Genomic DNA, 21,947 nt, shown 5'->3' on the forward strand with positions numbered 1-21,947 from the left:
TGGCTGCTATAAAAGTGTTAATAAATCTGCTTTAAATAGAAGTACCTCAATGGCTGGAATAACTAAGGAAAGTGGCAGGGCCGGGGGGGGAAACCATGAAGTGTGATTCTGGGTTTACTTGAAATGGAGCGGTGAGTTTAGATCTCACACAGCTATGGAGATAGCAGGCGTCTGTACACAAATCTGCTGACAGCAGCTTTGCATTTTTTAACAAAAGGTTGGGAGAATGGGTTTAGGACTGAGATGCCATTTAAACCCATCTTACGCAAGCTGTCATCTTACCAGACAGGTCCAATGAAAAGGGAAAACTAGCAGTTGGCATAGCAATAGAGTTATGACACTTGCGCTCCACTTAGAGTGACATTGCTCATCTCTCGATGAAGGTAAAGGTGGCAGGGACCTTCTCACCCCAAATGACACCTGCCAGGTATTGCCATTGAGCACATATGAAAGGCAACTATCATGCACACAGTAGAGAACAAAGCTCTTTGGAACAAAATGCTTACTTAAATCAGGTTTTGTGCTGTGTATTCCCACTTCCCCTCAGACAGCTCAGTCTCCACATGACAGCTCCCTCCTGCCTCCTCTTGTTCAGAAAGGTCACCGCTCTTCCCTTCTGGGCCTGTTTTGTGCTGCTGCTCACTCCGACTGAGAATCACTACGTCTCTCTCAGGTCCACCTTGGATTTCAAAGCATGGCTTGGCATTGCATGAGGTGCCTTCCAAGCAGCAGCTGACAGAGGCTAACTTCTAAAGGCCACCTTAATCAGCTTTTCCAGAGACCAAGAACTTACAGATGAAATTACTGGAGCTGGAGGCTGTAGAAAAGAAAGTCAGAAACTGTTTTCTACACATGCTACAAAACTGTAACCTAATACTCAGCCAAATCACGTAGCATGCCCAGGGCCAGCTGCAGAAAGTATACAATTTAGCTCACCATAAAACACGCACCTAAACCACATCAGATAAATTATATCCTACAAATGCCCTTATCCTCCACTCCCAACGATGAAGGCAGCCACAGATAACTAACTCAGAAGCAGCTGCCCATGCTGTAGACATGGGAAATGCAAGAATATGAACCCCAGCTGTGGGAACATGAGGACACAGGACACTTCACCAAAGGGAACAAACTAGTCTGGTATGGCAGGAGAGAGACAAGTACAACACATGGCAGCTTGCTTTGGAAATGCAAACAGCTTAGCAGAGTGATAAAGCATCAGCAGACAGCAGCAGTGGAAGAATCTATGCCTTTTATTTATTTATTTCAGAAAAATACTTTTGTTGAGTTTACCACAAAAGTCATTTAACAACAAACAACAACAAACAAAATCCATACAAAACCTTAAGTTGACAGGAAGAATGAAACAAATGGGATAAAATATCAGAGACTGTAACTTTCCCCCACCCCCTCCAAAATTAGGAAATTTGCACTAAAGCATAAATATGGAAGAACAGAAATTTTCCTCAAGTTCCTTTGCTGGTTTGGTCCATCGAGTTCAGCATACTCGAAGAAAAACTACGTGCCTCTGCCTGGCTTTTACAACAGTCACCCTTCCCCGCTGCCAGCAAACCCCCACACACAGCCCCGAGGCAAAGTAACAAACTTCACAGTTTGAGTATAAAGCCTGCCAAACCATCTATTACACACTCACGAAGTTTACCAGAAGGCTGTAAATCAAACCCCAGAAACTCCACCTACTGTTGATGCAAGTCGGGGTCCAGCTACCAAGACTTCACCTAAGGCAAGAGACAGAGGCTGCTGTAAAACCCCACGCACTGCAGCAAAGGCAGGGTAGCTACAGGCTTCGAGAGTCACTTGGAGGCAAGGGGGAGGCATCCTAGAGTAGGTGTTCTTCCCTCCAACCAGGAAGGCTACCAAAAATATATTTTAAAATGGTCATTTAAGGGTAAGGGGACCTACAGGGGAACTGGAACTTGTCTTCTTTACTACTAACCCAAATATGGTGAGTCAGAAGAAAGAATCCTACACAAAAAAAAACAAAACAAAAAACCCCCCAACAAACCAACCACACAACTGTAATGCCCCATAACATAAGTAACTCAAAAATTATATGTGAAATGCTACATCTGTTCTTCCTCTGCCCCTTTCTCTTCCCAAGCCCATTCCCCAACTAAGACAAAAAGAGAGAACTACTGCTGGTATTTCACAGCTCTTCTAGGCTAGGGCAGGAAAACAGTATGCTTCACACCAAAAATCACAGACTACTCAATCCCCGACCTTCTTAGGTTGCATAATGGACACAGACTACAAAAGCAGCCTCAAGCCCACAGGAAGGGTGCAAGCAATAGTGTTACACTGGAAGTAAAGACTTGAAGTCTTCCACAGTCTCTTAACACTTTCTGCACTGTGGTAGACAAGAGTTCCTGTTTGGGGCTGGGTCTTGCTGGCAGAAGACACAAGGTTTGACAAGATGGGGCATGAGAAGAGCATCCACTCGAGGAAAGTGAGCTCGCGGCATCTTTGTACGCAGAGCGGTCAACGAAAGACTGACCACTAAGGGCTTGCAATGAAAATACTCCGTTTGGGAAAGAAAAAGCTCTTTGGGCTGAAGAGAAGGCTTGGTCTGCTGAGAAATGACATGGATGTGGAAGCAGTTACTGCGGGCTTGCAGCCGAGGGATGATGCTCACACTAGAAGACAAGACACAGAAGCAGCCTGTGGCAGCCCCTCCAATGGAGGGTGGATTGCAAACCTCTGGGATGACAGCGCATATTGCCTTACAACAAAGGCTCAGCTCAAAAAAAAAAATCCTGCCACGTTTGGGTATAACAGGAGAAGGATGGGGATTTCTGAGGACTAAATATAGGGGAGGGCAAAAAAAGCCCCATCATCTATAGGTTTAAAGAAAAAAATAGAAAAGAAAATAAAGAACACATGGAAACGCTTTGAAAACAAACTGTCCCTTTTACTGGTAGCTCTATCAAAAAGAAAACAAAAACCACATAAATGTTGCATATGTTGTACATACGTTGTAAAGAGGGAGGGCATTCAGCTACTGATATAGTACACAGATCAAGCATACGAGAGACTACATGGCAACATAAGGCACTTGGGATACAAAGCATAATTAGCTACTGGATGAAGACGCAGGATTGTGCAAGTGGAAAAGCTGCCTGAAGCGAAGCAGGCAGGAGGAGGAATCATTCAGCAGCCAGTTTTTGGGGGGACTGTATGTGTCACCTGTTAACAGAGTCAACACCTCGGCTGCTGCGAGGCAACGGCTTTGCAGAAAGGACCGGCTGGGGCTCTGGAGAGATGCCGGCCAGCAGTCGCTCTTGGGGGGCACGTGGCAGCGGATGGCTGGGGATGGGAAGAGGCAGCAGAAAGGAAAAACCTCTCACACTAGACCTTTTCCACATACTCCCTAACATAAAACTCTTTTCCCCCTTCGATCACATTGCACCGCGCGTACTGTGGCTGCCTCTGTTTGAGCCAAAATGTGTATTATCTACCCGTCAAGGGCTATGAGGAGCAATTGCAAGATACCACCAAAGGCTCTGCTCCAAAGTCTCCTTTCGCAGTTCCCCTGAAAAAGGGGAGATCCCTCTCCTACTAATATCTCTCATTTGACGCTCAGAGGTCATGGGGCTGGAGGAACAAGTGGAATTTGATCAACTGTCCTCGTGTCCCTGCACATTTTCTCCCTCTGGTGCCCAGCATTAGCTAGGGCTCAACAAGGAGAGGGGGAGGAAAGATAAAAGGACACCTACAGGAGGAAAAAACCCCAACCCAGCTCAAAAAGGGGCAGAAAAATCAACTGCCACCCGTTTCCCCAAAACACAAGTGATGCAGAAGACGACCGTGCCAGCCTCAAGCTAAAATTGCACTTGGAGAGAGCCAGCGATCAGCCGCCCGAAGGGCTGAGCAAGGGGCACGCTAAGGACCGCACGTGTCCCTCACCCGCAAGGAAGGTGGACCTCAATCCTGGCTTGCATATCGAAGAGCACCCCAGCTTCCCCCAACCCTCTGCCCCCTCTTTCTCGCCCAGCCAAGAGAGCACGCCGCTCGCCTGCTCCTGCTGTGGCAAAGCAGAACTAAAGCTACAGCCGGCTTTGCTGCACGAGATGCACCAACAGCAAAGCCAAGCTACAGAAACTGCCCCAGAGGAGAGCTGTGGGGTGCGAGGTGCCCGTCTACTGCATGCCTACCGAATCTAGACAGGTGCATGGCACCCTAAAGAAGCTCGGCGAGCTGGCACTGACCCACGAAACCCTGGGCGGGAGATGCTGCTCCCCAGCAAAGAGGCAGCAGCGGGACCGAGCCGGTGGGATCTGGAGTTCCCACGAATCTCCTGCCAGCACGTACAGGTGGCAGCGGGTAGGAGCAAGAGGAAAAGTGGTCTGCAGCAACAGATGGCCTCTGAGGTAGATTTGAGACAACTCCATCTGCCAACAGCTATGCGTCACAGGTCAGGCTTTTCCTAACATGCAAGCTGCTCCTTGCAGCCCCGGCTTCCTTCCCCTTCCCTGTCATCTCATTCACAGCTCAGAAAGGGATGAAGGGGCTAGGTTTTTTGGAAGAAACCCTGCATTTGATAGCACCTTGGGTGGATACAAGCTCTGTATCCTTTGGAAACAAAGAGTGAAGCTGGTGGCTGCCGATGATACGGCTGCACGGTATGGTAGGGATGAGGAAAGCCAAGGCGACAGCACGAGGGGCACAGTGACATTGATGTGAAACCCTTTACAACAGCCAGTTTGCTCATCTGGACGTGGTCACGAGCCATGAGAACACCAGGTCCATGAGGCACACGCAAGCTGGCAAAGGGCCTGGGCTGACAGGAGCCAGGCCAGCACTCAGTGTGGGGCAGGACTCAAGATTTCACGTGGACCCGAGGATGCTGCTGCCCCACGACAAGGCACTGCGAGCTGCAGAGCCCCGAGCCCAGCTCTCGGGGGCTGCGAGGTCCAGAACAACTAATGGGGCAGCTCACCTCCTGCAGCCAAGAGGGTAAGAGGGACCCAGCTGTACCAGAAATGCTGGGGCAAGCAAAGGCTAGAAGGTGGGTCCTATACAAAGAGGAATGTCTGTCCCTTCTCTGCTGCCCGGCTCTCCAAAACTAGCTCAAAACCAGGGCCCAGAGGAACCCCACTTAACCAGAAGCCCACCACAAGACAAGACAGAGTTGAGGTTCCTCCCTCAGACCCTGGTCTCTATTTGCAGCACCACCAGCCTGTGGCACTTGCCAAGCATTGGCCAGATGTGCCCCAGGAGAGGCAACTCTTGCCTGAGAGCATCTCCGAGCCTCGGTCACGGAGCCCCAGCACATTCCCCCAGGAGCCTGTTCCCATAACAGACATGTGGTGCCTTCAAGCTGCTGTGGCCCTGACCCCAGGGCTCAGGGCAGCACCATCGAGAGAGGGGAGGAACATGCCGTAGAATTAAAAAGGATTGTTCGGAACCACCTACAATGCATTTGTAAAAATAATCCAAAATAATCAAACACTAAAATAGAAAAGAAAAAAAATTGCACACTGATTTACGATGAAACAGAGGAAGGCAAAACTGGGAGGGTTGGAAAAGGCTCCTATGAGGGGAAGGGAGCAGGGAAAGGGACCTTTTTGGTTTTATTGCAAACAGTTCAAGAGAGCAAGAAAGGAAGGGAGGAGAGCGAGAGACACCTTGGGAAGATGACCGGTTTCCAAGCTGTTCCAAGACGACGCTTGTGAGGACCGGGAGGAGGGGCTGCTGCTTAGTCCCGGTATCTCGCCCTCCTCCCCAGGAGCCAAAGCCTTTGCTTCTACGGCGATTTCAGCTTCTTGGTTCGCGGTGAGGTGCCGTTCTCTGCTTTCACCACTCCGTTTTCGTGGTAACCTGGAGATGGAGAGAGACAACTTTGTCCCTTGCAAAGGCCGAAACCTCAACGCTCTTGGGGCTGGCCCGTAGACATGGGGAAAAACCCCCACCGTGGCATCACCCTGCTGGGGACCCCCTGCACTCAGCACTGAGCAGGAGGCACCACCGCAGCACTGAGGATGCTGAACCACAGGACCGATGCCTCCCACGGTGCAACCCCATGTTACACCAGGCCCGGCACTCACCCGAGTCCCTCTTGAGTGGCTTGGCTTGCTGCTTGGTGCCGGCAGTGGCAGTGGCTCGCTTCCGACTGCTCTGCTCGTTCCAGTACTCCCGCCAGCGCCGCAGCTGGAAGTGGATGAAGCGCCACATCACCGAAGCCTGGAAGAGGCACACCAACAGCAGCACACTCATTCTGGTAGGGGCGGAGAAGAGGCAGGCTGAGAACAGGGGATTGAGGCCACCACCAGCCCAGCCTTCCACCCACACCGGTGCTGGTGGCCAAGGTCCCCCCGGGTGGCTGCACCGAGCACTGGAGGCAGGCGCTGTCCCTCCAGCCACCATCTCTGCTTTCTGCCATTCCCTGAGCTCGGGGCAGCCACTTCCCTTTCCCTCCTCACTACGGAGCTCTCGGGTGCTCAGGGCATTGCTGACTCTTCAGACTTTAGGGCAGGAATGGATGAACAGGATCATCTCAACCAGCACTGCCCAAACCACAGCCTGCACGCTCACGGTAAGATGTCCCCAGCTGCTCTGTACAACTAAAAGATAGATGTGCTTGGAAGGGAGCTAAGAAAGTCCCCCAATCCTTAGGCATGCCAGTAGTCCATGGCTTCAAAAAGCTTGGGAATGACCAGGCACCTGTCCTAGCAACTTCTGAACTGAATGTACAGCTGCTGCATGGCTGAAAAAGGCTCCCAGTCTTGATGGATGGACTGCAACGCACAGGGAATGCATCCCATCCCCTGCTTCCCATGCCAACAGGCAGCAAAACACAACCAAGCTGAAGGGAAAACTCATTTTCATTGACTGCATGCCTGTAATAGCGGTTATGAGTGCAGAAGGGAGAGCCTGCAAGCCTTTCCCTGAGGTACCTGCTTCCACTCATCCATTATACTTCACTGAAGGAACAACTTATTTGCTGGCTTTTCCCCTCTGCTGTGGCTCCGTGGCCTTTAACCCCTCCTCGCTCCTTCCACACCATCCTGTCTCGCTAGGACCTTCCCTAAAGGGAACCTAGGTCGGATCCCCACTGGCATTTCCAAACTCAGCAAAAACCGGCCTGGCATAACACAACCAAGGAACATATGAGAGAAGTTTCCACAATTCAGTCTTCATGTGAAGGGATGCATTAAAAAAAAAAAAAAGGCAGTAGATATGGTAGGGGACATTCCTACCTGAAGAGGATATTGTTGAAGAGAAAGCTGAAGAAGTTCCCTCTCTCGGGGTTGAGGGCCTGGTTCTCCACCCGTGGCAGCCCGAAGCCGATGACCAGGATGTACAAGGTGAGGGTGAAGAGCCTGGTGACCACGAACACGACAGCCCAGACATTAAACCTGCAGGAGGGCAAGCAGAGGTGTCGGCAGGAGTAGCCTCCAGTGTTGAGCTGGAAGGTAAAAGCGAGCCCCCCGTCATGCTGACGGCTCTCCTGGGCACCGGAGGATGGAAGCTGCGGCCAGCTCGCCTGCTTACAGCTTCTCGTTGTTCTCATCCGTGAAGTAGACCAGCCGGGCCATGTGGAAGAAGAATTCGGCTAAGTACTGCAACAGCAAGAGGATCAGCCCCAAGCGGGTTAAGCTAGGAGGGAAGAGAAAGAAAAGTGCATCACTGGGCTGGTCAACCTCAGTCCGTCATATCCAGCGTTGGCGTCTCCCCTGCCATCCCTGAGCTGCAGCAAGCACCAGCCCAAAGCCGAACCTCTCTGCAGCAGTTGGGGTAGGACTGGAATGGGCGAAATCCCTGTCCCCAAAACATGAAAGCAGCCCAAACCAGTAGCAGAGCTGGGATGGGTCCAACACAAAGCCCTAACCGCTGGCATCGCAGCTCTGTGCACACACTTAGAGGGAGGACAAGAGCTTGCCTGCCCATGCCATGCTGGGAGAGTACCCCAGGGTGCTTCCCACACCCAGGGGAGATGCACCCGTCAGCCTGCCTTTTGGGTCCCTGGTTAACATTTGCTTTACAATGCCCTGTGAACAGAGACCGCCTGTGCACTCGCGTAACACCGCTGAACTTCTTCAAAATCAGCTCTGTGGGTCTGTGAAAACTGTTTGATTAACAACCCACAGTCGGGAGGTCAACTTCAATACCATCTGCTTTTTCAACACTCGCCTTTATTCCCTTTAAGCCCCCCGGCCCGCTGAGGCTTCCCAGGTTACTCGCACTGCAAAAGGACCTGCTCAGCCCCATCCGTGGTGCGGGACGGGACGCCGAGACAGCCAACTCACTTGAGGAGGTACGCGCCGGCGATGTGCACCAGGTAGAGCGCGATGCACCGCAGCTGGCGGGGAATCTCCTCCTGGCAGGGACAGAAAGCCACGTTAACCTCTCGCCCCTCTTCACCCACCCTCTCCCAAAGCTCACTTTCCCGAAAGCCGGTGGGCAAACCACCTCGAGCACCCCCAGGGTACACGGGAGCACCCGCCTGGCTCTCACCTTGCGAACTTTTTGGAAGTAGAGCTCCGGCAGGGCATGCAGCCAGTACGCCAGCTGGCACAGGTAGAAAAACTTCACCTGGAACCTGAAACGTAGGGATGAGCCACGTGAGCCAGCCTGGAGCATGGCAAGACCCCAAGGACCCGGGCACCGGGGAAGGTGTCTGGCCCCACAGCGTTGGGCAATCCCTCCACCGCTTGGAAGCCATAGGATTTAGGAGGCATAATTTCTGGGCTGAAATCATATGTTGAGCCCAGTTAGCCATGCTTGGAGTTTATCCAAATGCTTGTGCTGTGGTCTCCATGCTCTCAGCAAGCCTCACTCTTGCAAAAACCCAGGAAGGGACGATTATCCCTCACTTTGTTTCTACTACGAAAAATGAAAAGCAAAGAGACTTGCCCAAGGTGAAGATGGCAGGAAGCAGCCAGAATGAGTAACCAAGCCCACAGGACTTTCATCACAGAGAAAACCCTCTGCGAGCAACCCTCCAGAGCCAAAAATGAGATATCCCCCATCCCCTGGGATCTCACTGCAGTGTCCTTGCAGCAGGGTGTGTGCAAAGGGTGCTGTGCTGTCAGCACCCCACTCCCAGCCGCAGGAAAAACCATAAAGAGGAAGGAAGTGGTCAGCCCAAGAACAAAATGCCCTTGTGAGTGCTTACGGAAGATAAACATGAGGGTAGTTTTCCCACAGACTTCGGGGGTTTGATATGTATCCTTCCTGAAAAAGAGAAAAGATGCAAGCCTTCAGCAGAAGAAACAGGCAGGGCACGGTTACGACGGGGTGGGCTAATGCTACAGTGAAACAGGGAACTAGGGATGACACCCGAGTCCTTTCAGCCTGCAGTAAAAACCATGTCCCCCGCATAAGCCAGGGCTCAGCTCTCCAAAGCTCAGCTGCATTTGTGGGTCTCTAGCACCCCGCTCAAGTTTCATGAGGCCCCTGTGTTTGGGGGCTGAAGGCTGCTCGCTCAGTCATGCAGAGAGCCCCAAGTTCAGGATAGGATGCTCTGGGGTTTGGGCGCTGCAAGAGGGATGCTCTGGAGGCATGGGGGTGAGATGCTGGTAGCACGGCTACTGGTGTGTCCCCACCAGCATTTCCAACCCGAGTATCACTTAAGCAAAAAAGAAATAATTCTGAAGATAAAGGGGAACAGAAAACTCCTACAAAACCAATTTAATATGCATTGCATAGTTTAATTTTCCACCTGCCTGCATTCGCCTACAGCCTCTTGCCTTATGCTTGCAGGGCAGATCACAGGATGGGGCTCCCTTCTCGTTCCACACTTGCACAGCTCCTTCCACAGGGGTGCTGCACTGGGCTTTGCAAAGAGATGTTGGCATGGGAAATTCATCCTGCCCACCACCTCCTTGTCACCGTCATCCATACCCTGTCTGCCCCAAGCCCTTTTTTCAGTTGGGGGGGGGCCAGGGGAAGTGCAAGTGCTGCAAAGGGTGACCTGCTCTTGCACACGTGGGGCATTTGGGGAGCACATCACGGCAATGCGGGTTTGCACAAGAGGCTACAGCCCCGCAGTGGGCGAGGGATGGGTCTAGCATTGGGTAAGGGCAGTCCAAAACCAGTGGCATCGACTGTTTTGCCAAAGCTTCCCTCCCTACAGCCCTATGAGGCAGGAGCAGTGCCAGCAGATCCCAGAAATGCAGGCCTAGAAGGGGGTAGCGGTCCTCTAGGGGGGCTGGCAGGACCCCCCAAAGCAGTGGGGAGGGCACCTGCCCCTAAGCATCCATCCCCAGCACCGCCAGGGACCACAGCTGGACCCCAATGGCCATCAGTAGCCAAGCATCGTCATCACTTCACGCTGCCAGAATAGTCAAGATCTCTCCAATGATGCCTGTTCTTCCCTCCCCCTTCCTCCCCAAAATGAAATGTTTTCACTCCAAATTTTTCCCCCAGCAGTTTTGGGTTGAAACAGCCCCAATGAAACCCAAAGCGTGGTGCGGTTTCCCTGCTCTCAGCAATCCCCTTCACTGCCAGCTTGCCAAGAGAAGGACCAAAAAGAGAGGGATCACAAACATCTGCCCATTAGCCCCGTGACCCTGCAAGGGGCATCCAAAAACTCCAAGGCACTGAATGCAAATAAGGAGGAAAATAAGAGGCTGAGAAAGACAGCAGGTCCCAGAGCAGCAGATGGAGGTGATGGGGCCAGGCAGGATTTCTGGGATCCAGCCCATTTGCTTCTGCCTTGCACGAAGCAGAAGGATCTCCCCAAAGTGCCCTCACTCAGCGGTTGGAAAGACCCACCACACTTGAAAACTAAACTGGCTGAAATGTGCCCATGCTGGCCCAGGGGCTGGCTGGGGACTCTCTGCTCCCATCAGTGTTTTGCGCTCCAGAAACCGCAAATCCCACCCAGGGAACCCGAAGCCCAGCTAGCCCCATGCCTTACCGTCACCACGACGTATAAGCACCAAATCACGGAGGTGAGGTGGAAGGCAACCAGCTGTCCTGATTCATTGAACTTGCTGTGTTTGACCTTGGAGAGATGGAGACGCCTGTTGATTTTCTGGGAAGGAGCAGAGGGAGAGAAGAGGAAGAATAAAACATGAGCCACCAGGTGAACAACCCTCCTTCCTCCTCCCCATCTCAAGCAGCCCCAGAGGTGAAGGCTTCCTCATCACCTCCTCAACCCCCAGACCACCCCCAGAATAGCATTTAACTGCAGCAGGACCACGTCCCCCCCATAGTACTTGAGATATTTTGGCGACTTGAGACACCAAATGGCACTCACGTCCAGGGCGTACTCCTGCACCACCGCATGCAGGATGATGGCAATGAAGATGTAGAAGAGGATGGTGACCAGATCCGTCAGCCCATAGTGATACTGGACCAGCTCCCCATCTGCAAAGACCAAATGGTGGGTCAAATACCCACGACTCAATTTCCAGGTAAGGGCTTAAGGGTTAGTGGGGGGGGGGGGGGGGGGGGGGGGCTATTTCCAACACGCGGCTTGGATGAGGCCACCAGGGAGGTGGAGTCAGAGAGAGTTCACAACTGTGCCAGTGGCTGCAGGGCTGGAAAAAAGGGCTCTAGCCTGAGTCAGTTCATTGGCAGAGAGTGGCTGGTTTCCCCTCTAGTAATTACACACCTCAAGTGAGGTGACAGGACACTTCAAACTTCTCCTGCCAGAGGTGAGGGGCTGGGGACAGCCCAGCTGTGGAGACAGGAATTTATCAGCCTGGAGGGACGAAGACACAGAGGCAGCACTGAAGCAGGTGATGGACAGGCAGAGCTTGCTCTCGCCCTCCAGGACACCCCACTGAGATCATCAGGGCTCAGGATGGGATTTCCACCCCCTCGGTTATCATCCAACACCCAGTCTCTCCCACTCACCCCTGAAAGCTGCTGGAGCAGGATTCAGCTGCCCAAACGCAGATGCCTTGTGCTATTACAAGAGCTGAGACAGCAGCACGGGGCTGGCGTATGAGAAATAGGACCCACGGGAGGCCCTGCTCTTCTGGAGCAACAGGAGGCCCAACAGTGCCCAAAATACCCCAGACGTCTGCATTTAGGCAACTATTTGCAGCCCTGCAGCTTATGGGCAAGAAGCAGAGTCAGGGGAAAGCTGCTATCCTCGTGGCACGCTGCAGAAAGCATCGCGATGTGAAGCTCAGCCCAACCCCAGCTGCTGCTCTCCCTTACCCTAATCCTGTCCATCCTCTCCTAATTATCAATGCTGGGAAGTGACTTGTCTGTCACCAGCCCTGTTTACCCTCAAATAAAGCTTCAGTCCAGATTTCTAAGATTTATGAAATAATGAATAAGATTTATGAAAACACCTGGCATAAAGATGTGAAAAAACACCCTGGTCCTTAGGAGCCCCCCGGCTGGGTGCTGTGCAAACTCAAAGGTAAAAATGTTGCCTGTATCACAGAGCCCATAACCCCAGATAAAGAATTGCAAGACTAAAGAAAATAACATTATGCGCATGTGCGACTGCTCTGCCTCCCCTCCTCTCTCTAGGGCATTTCAGAAGCTGCTCTAGCAGGAACCGTACGTGTGCTGACCATGGGAGATGAGAGCGAGATCTGCCGACCAACGGGCAACAGCATCCTTGTTGTGAGGGATGCGAAACAGCCTTGGAATAATTCAGGTGAGCGATAACCCTTCCTCTGAGCAAGTTTGCTGCACCAAGGTCTCTCTCTCTCCACGGCATCAGCTAGCTCATGCCCTATATTGATACCCCAATACCTGGTCCTGGTGAGCTGGTTACGTGTGTCGTCCCCCTGCCCCGAGATTTTGGTATCAGGAGAGAATAAATCACTTCATGCAACAGCAGCGAAAGTTGTCTGGGCTGTGCCATAGGGAAGCATGGGCCACAGTTTAATCTGGAAGCTGGATGATTTCTTCGACCATAATGTTCGAAGACTTTAAGGGCAGACCTTTTATCTTCCACGTCTGCCTCATCCTAGTTTCAAAATCCAGCAACCCCGCTCTTCCCTTGGGTGATTACTTAAACACTTCTAATTAACTGCAGTTTTTCTGCCACCAAGCCGGGCTCTGTGCCCTGGGCGTTTGGCTCATGCTGAGCCCAGGGCTTTACCCAAACCACCTCCTGCTGCCCCCCACACCAGTGCCCAGATTGCTGCCAGCCCCAGAGGGGCTCTCGCCTAGGAAGGTAGCTACTAGCAGCCAAAATATAAGCAGGGACCGAGCCTCCAGCTGCCTCCTGGCTGGGAGCTGGGGCACATCCTCTGGTCCGTCGGGCTCAGACATGCCCCAGCTCAGAGCCTCCTTGAATTACTCTCCATATGCATCAGGACCATAAGCTGCCTGAAGCAGGGATGCTGTGCACCACATGCATCTCCACACCCTCACCTCGTGCCATCTTCAATAAATAAAGCAAGACAGGAATTATCTGCGCAGCCCCTGCTGCTTAGCAAAGAGCTAAATCCCTCCTGCTCCTCGGCAGGGCACAGAGTTACTCTGGGCATGCAATCAGCCAATTTGATATTGCCTGACCAGACTTGGAGGAGCATCCGCACCCTGCAGAGCGCACGAAGCAGTCTGAGCATGGCAGAAACAGGGTAGAGAGGAAGCCCTAAAACCCCCCAGAAAGCATTTCTTCCCAACCACGGCAGCACAAGGGCTGGCAGACACGATCAGCATGCTCTGAGCCACTCAAACTTTGCTTTTCCCCCACATATTTTATTTTGAAAATCTCCTTTACTACCAGGCAAGGGCCCGAGCAGTGCGCATCAGTAGAGGGTAAGCCCAGGCCAGCCAGCAGCGAGGGTTTGGGGCAGACCACGACTCGACCCTCCCCTTGGGGTATCCGCAGCAGAAGCATCTCTTACCTGCTGTAGGCACACTAACATTATACTGAGGTAAGATAAACAGGAAGGCAGTCTTGGCTGTAACCTGTCAAAGACACACAGAGGAGAAAAAAAAGCAGATCAGCTGTTGAATCCATTCTTCTGCCACCATTTTCTCCCCTTTCCTACAGTGCTGGGAAAGGAAAATCATCCGGGCAGATGTGCAGGCATCAGCCTTGCTCACAGAAATGCCCTTCAGCAACGAGATTGCTAGGGAAGAGGTTTGCCAACAGGGACTTGCGATTTGGGAAGGAGAAAGGGATGTGTAAGAGAGGAAGAAACCTGGAAAAGCAATGCTGCTGTAAAAGCCACCAGCCAGCCTGACAGGGGAAGCTCCCCTCTTCCCCTCAGGATAAGCATCACTCCAGTAACGTGGACCATCATCACGTGCGACCTGCTGCTCAGGGGACACCGAGAGCCCAACCCAGCAGGACATTTGCATTAATTAAAACCCATCCCTCATTCCCATCCACTCTGGAGAGCCACACCAGGACCCCAGCCCAGGTAGGGATGGCAGCAACCGAGCAAGCTCAAGCCCCACAGGCTACGCATTGATTTAGCCCCCGCATCTTTGTGGAGACTCCTCTAATAACAGCAGCCACAGGAATGGTGAGGCCGGACCCCTTTAGAGACCATCCAGGCGCTCACGAGGATCCCACAAGGCAGGGGAAAAGCAGCTCTGGCAAAAGAGCTGAACCTCGTGCTGGCCACACACAAGATCCCAGCCACATGTCCGGCATCACAGCCTGGCCCAAAAAGGGGGGGGGGGGGGGGGGGGGGAAAGAGAAAAAAAAAAAGCCTGGGATGAGACATCAGCCCCCCCTGCAAACCAGGGCTGTGCTGCTCGCTCTTAATTTATTACTTTTAATTCAAGGGAACGATCCTCCGAGCAGTGAAGCAGGAGGCTTTGTGGGCACGGAGCAGAGCATCCCATCCCAGTGCATCTGCAGGATACCCCAAAGCAGCATCTCCGAGACCAACGCACTCTTAAGCCGGAGCCACAGCAAATTCCAGTGCACAGATGTCCAATGCCAAACATGCCTTCATCCCACCCAACCCCACACCGGCAGCAGGTCACCAGAGATTTTTACCTTTCTGATGGCTCCTCAGCCACCCCTACAACACTTCGCAAGCACCCAACCTTATATGCAACCAGCCAAAAAAACTCCCGTGCCCGTCAAACACTGATGGAGATGAGCTGCATTTTGCACAGATGTAGCTGCAACTGTTTCAGAGCTGCAGGCTATTAAAAACCCAGCTGGAAATATTGCTTCACGTCTTGCGGGGGACACACAGGAGCTTTGCCAAGTATTCCCATCCTGCCCCCATGAGCATTGAGCAACCGGCCAGCGGCTCCGCTCTGCCGGCACAAGCAGTGCTACCCATCTTCTTGCAGCCCTGGCTGGAGAACAGTAAACTCCGTGGCACGTTTTCCTGATGTTTGGGGATTTGTTTTTTGGTTTTGGTTTTCTTTTCCCACTTAAAAAAAGAAACCCTGTATGTTGGGCTCTGCTTGTGGAGGAGTAGATGCTAGAAGTACTCTGCCAAGGGAGATGGAGACCACGAGCAGCGTTTGGGGTGGTAATGGAAAAAGTGCATCGCCTGGCCTCAAGCGGGCTTAAGCAGACAATTCTGGCTTTTGCAAACCTTGCTGGCTAGGAAAGCTAAGTTGCTTCATCCCAGAGCAGTACAGCACAACCAGGACCTGGACTTTACATCCAAACCTCATCACAAGCTGGCGCAGGGCGTGAAACAAATACACGAACCCAGCGGTGGCCGTGATGCTGCAGGGATGGGCGGCCGTGTCATGGATGTGCTGATGGCAGCAGGCACTGTAGGTTTTACGTCTTACCCAAGTACCTGGCTGACATCCAGAGGTGTAAACAGCTGGAAACAAGACATCATCTCCACATGAAGTCTCCTAACCTGCTGGAGGGGCCACAAGCCAGACTTGTGGGTCTGAGAAAATGACCCCGGAGCATCTCTGGGGTGGGAAGCGATGCCTGCACGGTGCTCAGCCCCGACACTGTTTGCGAGGACTCTCCTGATCTTTTCTGGAAGGCCTGGTAGGAAGGTTTCCTCTATAGATACTTGAGGATCAATCAATGCTTTGTCCCATCTCTACCCCTGCCTTTGCTTCCCGTGGGCCAGAGGACTACCAGAAGCTTCAGGGGCAACTTCTGCACCTCTTCACCCCTCCACCTTTAATTACAGAGTTGTAGCGGGTTGTTTTCTAAAGCCTGCGTAAAATGTTTCACAGCCTAAGATAAATCCAACCTCCTGGACATAGGCAGACTCCTGACAGACCGATTTCCAGAGAAGAACTGCCTCCTTCCTCCACCTGATGGATGGGAAGCCCAGGCACACACCTGCAGTCACTCACCAAGAGGCACAGCAGCAGCTTCAGGGGCCAAATCTGAACTTTTGGGTGTCCAACCTCCCTATGCACCTCTGGGCATCTCACAGACTTGACATGGAGGGAAAGTCTCCTCTTGGGCACCAAAGGTGTTCCTTTCTCCTGCAACTGGTTGGCAAGTATTCATGCTGACCATGGAAACATCTGAACATCTGCAGGATTTCACCCTTCACCCTGGCGCAGTCCCCACACGTGCTCCCCTGCGGGCACCAGCAGGACTTTAACGGCCAAGGCAGCATTTTCAGAGGTTGTTCCTTGGGCTTTCCAAGGGCTCAAAAGACTGCTTGCAGCAAATTTTGTGAGTGCTTGCACCTCCACGCTTTCCTCGCTGCAATCACACAAGAAACCCAAAATGACGTGCTTATCGTCCGGCTTAGCTCTGTTCTCCAAGACCCACCACCCACCACGCCACCAGGGTCCTGATCATGCCCCACACCCTTGGCTGGGTCACCTCCACCTCCCTGCCACCACCACAAGGACATCTCATTTCAGATGGGAAAAGAGTCATTTACAGCAGCCGAGGCCGACGGAGCATGAAACACACAGGACAAACCACCTTGAGCAGGACACTGGTGACACCACTCCATCCTTGAAGGTGGAGGACACCCTGCACATCCACAGAAGGACACGCGTCTTTTTGCCATTGCTGACAACGCACGCCTTGCCAGAGGGCACTGAGGGACAGGCGACTCGACCAAGGTCCTAGCTGAGCTCCATCAACCGAACATCAGGCTCCAAAATCCCACGCTATAGCCGTAACCTCCACAGCATCCCCTCTGCCACGTCAACCAGGAGCACTCACGGTGCGCCCACTGCTATACAGCCTGGCGTAGCATATAGAGACAGAAACACCGAGGAGCAGCTTAAGCCTCCTGGAAAACAAGGAACATTTGAACGACGACCTCCAGCAAGGCCACCTCCAGCTCCCCTGCAAGGCAGAAACCAGGCTTCCTTGGCTCGGGAAGGAGCGACGAGTACCGGGGATGACAAAACTTTAGAGCTCGCATCGAGCATTTTGCAGGCGGCCAGAGAAAGGAGAAGTTTGTAACGGGAAGAGCAACGTGAGGATTATTCAGAGGCACAAGACGCTCGCTGTCTTTTGCTCTGAAACAAGAGGCTGGTATGGGAGAGGAAGCGCCAGGCACACTCCTGCTTTGCAGGGCAGCGAGCAAAGCTGGAGCTGCCGCAAAACTGCTGCAGGCGGGGGCAGAATCGGGCCTCTCCAGGTACTATTGTATTTTTTTTGGTTATGCTGTGGTGCCACCTCCTCAACCTGCTTCTTTGGTTTTCCCCTCTTATCTCCAGCCTTTTCTCAAGGCAGCCAGAAGTCCAAATCCTACAGAGCATCACCATGACTCGGGAAGGGATTTTTATACAGTGGGAGAGGGATTTGTCTGTGTGGGACGAGCTGAGTGGGGACTGTATAGGAAAGGCTGTATATTCCTCATTCATTCCTTGCCCTGCATTAACGCACCTTGCAACCCACCACTGACCAAAGTGTGAAGGAGATGTTCCTCAGCCCAGCCTCATCCTGCCTTGCATGAGGGATGTGCCTGAACCAGCTAAATTTGGGAAGCAGTTGTCTCAGGGGCTCTCTACAGCCAAGCAGAGGGAACAGCATCTTCAGCAGCAAGTGGGTTTCTGGTGGTTAATGACAGACACTAACCCGAGGACCAAAGGGCAGCTGGATGGTGAAGAGGCAAAACTCAATGTGTTCATCAAGACCACAGTTTCCTGCCATGCTTAGAGCAGCCAGGACAGGGCTCGGGCTGAAACCTGGACAGGCTGTTTCTCATGGAGAAATGCAGCTAGAAAACAAATCAGCACATCCACCTCGCAGTCCTCGATGGCAGGGGACTGGATAAAGCCAAACAATCCCAGCACTACTATGCATTTACTATGCATCTACTATCCACCACTATGCATCTACTCCTTGATAATGCGGTGACCAGGAAAATTCACACCCCTGCTGGCCTGGAGTTTGCTTCCTAATACAAAGCAGCAAAGCTCCCCCCACCCGTTTTAGAAGATGCTGGGTTTTTCCCTGCCACAAAACGCTGTAAGAGTCCAAACCAAAACTCCAATTCTGCTTTTGCAGGCACGCAAGCGGCTTTTAACAAAGACATCTAAGCACGCGCACCCAGGCAGCTTAGCACCTCTCCCAAAATCTACCTGCTGCGACTCTCAAACTCTAATACTTTCAGAAGCGAGGGATAATTTTTAAGCATCCTTCGCAGAGAGGTACCGGGTCGCTCTATGAAACCCAGTTCCCCTCCCGAAAGCCTCAGCCCAGCAGGATTTTGCAGAGCCCGTGCTGTCTTCAGCCCAGCCGGGAGCCCCCAGGCACACAGCCATCCCCACAGTTCTGCTCGGGTTCAAACAGCTTCGGAGGAAGGAAACGGCTCCAAACCTCTGGCAGGGGAGGCTGGGGGAGTTTCTGCAGTCTGAGCCGGGAAAATATTTCCAGGGCTTGAAAAACAACTCAAACTAATTAAAGATAAAATGCTGTCTGAAGGCTTTTCTCACAACTCAGGTCGTTTTCCCCCCCTCCCCACCAGCTGGAGTGTTTATTGAAAGAAAAACTTGTTGATCCACGGTACGGATTGACACAGGCTCTATATGTAAACTAAAGACCAAACTTTGGACCAAAGCCTTTAAAAGTAAACAGCCGGCTTTGACAAAAAACCCTCCCCGAGGGCGGCACAGCCCTTCTGCTCCCACAGACACGCTCGTCCCCCAGCACAACACGATTATCATCGCCTCACGCTCCCTCCTGTTTATTCCTTTTTTAAAAGCAGACTTCAATTCTGTTTCCCCCCACCCCCTTCCTCCAACTCTTCAGCCCCCAAGCCGCCCGCGTGCCTCAGTTCCCACATCTGGCAAAGACCAGGGGAGGCAGAAACACGGTTTGTTTTCCCTCGTTAACGATGGCAAGGCCTTAATTTTTGCAGAGTACTACGGAGGGGACCGAGGAGGGGAAAGTATATTTAGCAGGAAGCCTAGAAATAGCAGCTCATTCGTCAGCCGCCTTCGTTTGACAGTGTCACAACCCAGTGTTTGGGAGACCGTGACTCACTGCCACGACTCTGCGCACAGAGGAAAGCCCAACAAGGGCACAGCATCTCTTACAATATAATGTTTTATAACTTTATTACCGTCACAGCATGCATAAGCATCAGGAGCTGTCCCCTGCTTTGCCCGTGAGCTTGTGGCAGCCAGTTCTGGGCATAAAGGAGAAGTAAGACTGACCCTCAGTTTCCCCATCTTACAGAGATTATGACAGCATAATCTATGACCGCCTAATATAGAAGCCCCCCCAAAACCAGCGAGGTCTCCCCCAAACTCAACCCACACGGAGGCTGATCGATCCAACACCGCGCACAGGAGCCGTCCCAGACGGGACACAGGTCGCTGGGCAGCTCCAGGTTAAACCCAGCGTGGCCTCAGCTTCATTTTTCTGCAAAGCAGGATGGAAAAAAATATGCAAAGCGATTTCTGCACAAGGATGGAGAGCACCTGTTTCACATTTCTATACGCAGTCACTTAAAATGGTTTTTGACCAAAAAAAAAAAAAAAAGGGGGGGGGGAGATTTTTCTTACCAGGCTCCAGCCCGCTTTTGGATGGAGCGGCCACGCACACGCAGCAAAATCCCTCCCTGGCACCCCGCAGATGTGCACCGGGTGTGTTTTTACACCCTGAAGGCTTAGGGCTGGCCAGAAAGACAGAAATCCCCACAGTGCCCAGCTCAGGATGCCTCCTTTTGGGGGGGCCCCCTCCAAGCCCTGGGCTTCCCTCCCTAAGCAATACCACGATCATCTTAAACATGCACAACACTCGAATAATCAAGTCCAACGCACCCGTAACACGGACCAGCAGCCTCGTGCCACGCTCTGTGCCCTCAAATCCCCTCCCTGGAGCCAGGACGGCATCAGTGACGCAGCCAGCAGCGAAGCCGGGCATCAAGTGAGATGCAAACGGTATTTCCATCGCGAGTGGTACCTTCTCCCTGCCGCAGAGAAATTACCGGGCTGGTGGAGCCCATTGATCCCTTCGGATAGGGAAGAAGTTGAGCGCCCAGAAGGATGCTCAAGGCTTACCTCGCGCTGTGCTTGGGGACGGGGAGACCCGTGGCAGCCCTCGAGCATCACCGCGAGCAGGGTGCCAAAGCCAGCAAGCACTCAACTCCCAGGGACCGCCTGGGAAAAGGTTAAAAATCCTCCGCAAAGAAACCTCCCCTGCAGGAAACGGCCTATTGTGAGCAGGATTCGGCCCTTTCCTCTCGGGCTCAGCTGTGGCCACCGGCATCAGGGAAGATGGGAGCCCGGTGCTGGGGTGGGAAGCTGGGAAGCAGGGCAGGGAGGAGGAGGAGGAGAAGGGATGGGGACATGTCCTCCTCACCATCGCAGAGGAGGTGCTGAAAAGGTGTCGAAAGGTAGAAATACCTGAGCTGCCACCGAAACTCGCTGTAGAGGTGGTGCAAATGGGAATGGATAGTTTGGAGGGCTGGGGAAGAGCAGAGCCTGATTTTTCCTCCAGGTGAAAAGAAAACAGAAGGAATAAATAAAATAAAATAAAATAAAACAACCACAAGGACCAAAAAAGTTGTCCTAAACCCTATGCCAAGGGGAAGACGAGGGTACATGCTACCAAGCAGGGACACAGCCCGACGGCGCAGAGGGAAGAGCACTGAAAGCCACCCTGGCACAACGAGCACCGTCCCCCCCGAGGTCTGCCGGGACAGCGGTGGCACCAGCAGAAAACGGCTGCCTCTCAGCAACCAGGGGAGATTTAATTAAAAAACATATTAAAAAAAATAATCAGAAACGCCACAAAACCTGCCCTGCCGCCACCTCCATGAGGCAGGGGGGGGGGGTGGGTGTTCATCGCATCGCATTCCAAAACCGCCCTCGGAGCATCACGTCAACCAAAAGCCCTCGCAGCAGCGAGCCCTGGTACCACCTCTCTGGGACGGGGTTCCCAGCATGCAACCGCAGGCACCAGCACCCCGAAAAAAAACCAGCTGCAGGGAGAAACCCTGAGAGAGATGCAACCTCAGAGAGTTTTTTTGTTTGGTTTTTTTTTAAAGTACAACTACGAAACTTTGCAGCATTTGCATGTGGGTTTGGAATACAGCTGGCCCTCTTGGGTTAGTTTTGAAACCCCTCTGACCCTTAAATAAATATATATATGCGCAAGCACATCAAAAGGGTTTTGTGTACTGGAAGCGACTCGCTCATTCAATGCATTTGCAGAAAAAAAAAAAAAGGCGGGGGGGGTATGGGTGGATAGAGAAAAAAAGAAGGGGGCTGCCACCGGGAGGGTATTAAGGAAATGGATTTCCTCTTCTTGCGATTTGCTACAGAAGGAGCCTTTCCTCCTCCACCAGGCCCCCCGGCCACCCCTTTCCCGTCCGGATTTGCTTTGAAACGTGGCACTGCGCTGAAGGGGAGGGTTTGTGCGGGGAGAAGCGGGCGGGAGTTTTGGGGAGTGGAGCAGAGGGGGGGGGGGGGGGTCCGATCCGACTGAGCTGCTGACCACGGCTCGCAGCCGCCCGAGGTGCCTCCGCTTTGGGTGCCCAGAGTTGAGCGAAGCTGCACGGCGGTGGCCTCCAGCCCTCCCTTGTCTCCTCCCCGAAAGAGGAGAGGAAAAAGCAAGCTGGGAGGGAAGGAGAGGGAGCAGGGGGAACGCGGCATTCCCGGCATGGCTCCGTATGGCGCTGGGG

The 21,947-nt window shown here is 52.8% G+C and overlaps 1 protein-coding gene across 6 annotated transcripts in view; it reads right to left on the bottom strand.

The window, feature by feature from the left end:
- Positions 1-21,947, bottom strand: part of TRAM2 (translocation associated membrane protein 2) — a 39,531-nt gene that overhangs the window by 16,603 nt on the left and 981 nt on the right. For 2 of the 6 annotated variants that reach the window (XR_007508300.1, XR_007508301.1), the window contains exons 2-11: positions 13,791-13,854; positions 11,225-11,334; positions 10,883-10,999; positions 9,137-9,195; positions 8,476-8,560; positions 8,268-8,338; positions 7,513-7,617; positions 7,218-7,376; positions 6,066-6,235; positions 5,646-5,838 (exon numbers count right to left, since the gene is read on the bottom strand). Coding sequence is in view for 3 of the 6 variants with exons in the window: in XM_049818542.1 (XP_049674499.1) it covers positions 5,765-5,838; positions 6,066-6,235; positions 7,218-7,376; positions 7,513-7,617; positions 8,268-8,338; positions 8,476-8,560; positions 9,137-9,195; positions 10,883-10,999; positions 11,225-11,334; positions 13,791-13,854; positions 20,083-20,154 (1,086 nt within the window). In the remaining 3 variants the exon portion in view is untranslated. Of the gene's footprint in view, positions 1-730; positions 818-1,234; positions 5,839-6,065; positions 6,236-7,217; positions 7,377-7,512; positions 7,618-8,267; positions 8,339-8,475; positions 8,561-9,136; positions 9,196-10,882; positions 11,000-11,224; positions 11,335-13,790; positions 13,855-20,082; positions 21,855-21,947 lie in introns of those variants that run through there. The other 4 variants (XM_049818542.1, XM_049818541.1, XR_007508299.1 and 1 more) reach the window with 4 other exon arrangements.

Source organism: Accipiter gentilis, chromosome 16, assembly GCF_929443795.1.
Source record: "Accipiter gentilis chromosome 16, bAccGen1.1, whole genome shotgun sequence".
Classification (NCBI taxonomy): Eukaryota; Metazoa; Chordata; class Aves; order Accipitriformes; family Accipitridae; genus Astur; species Astur gentilis.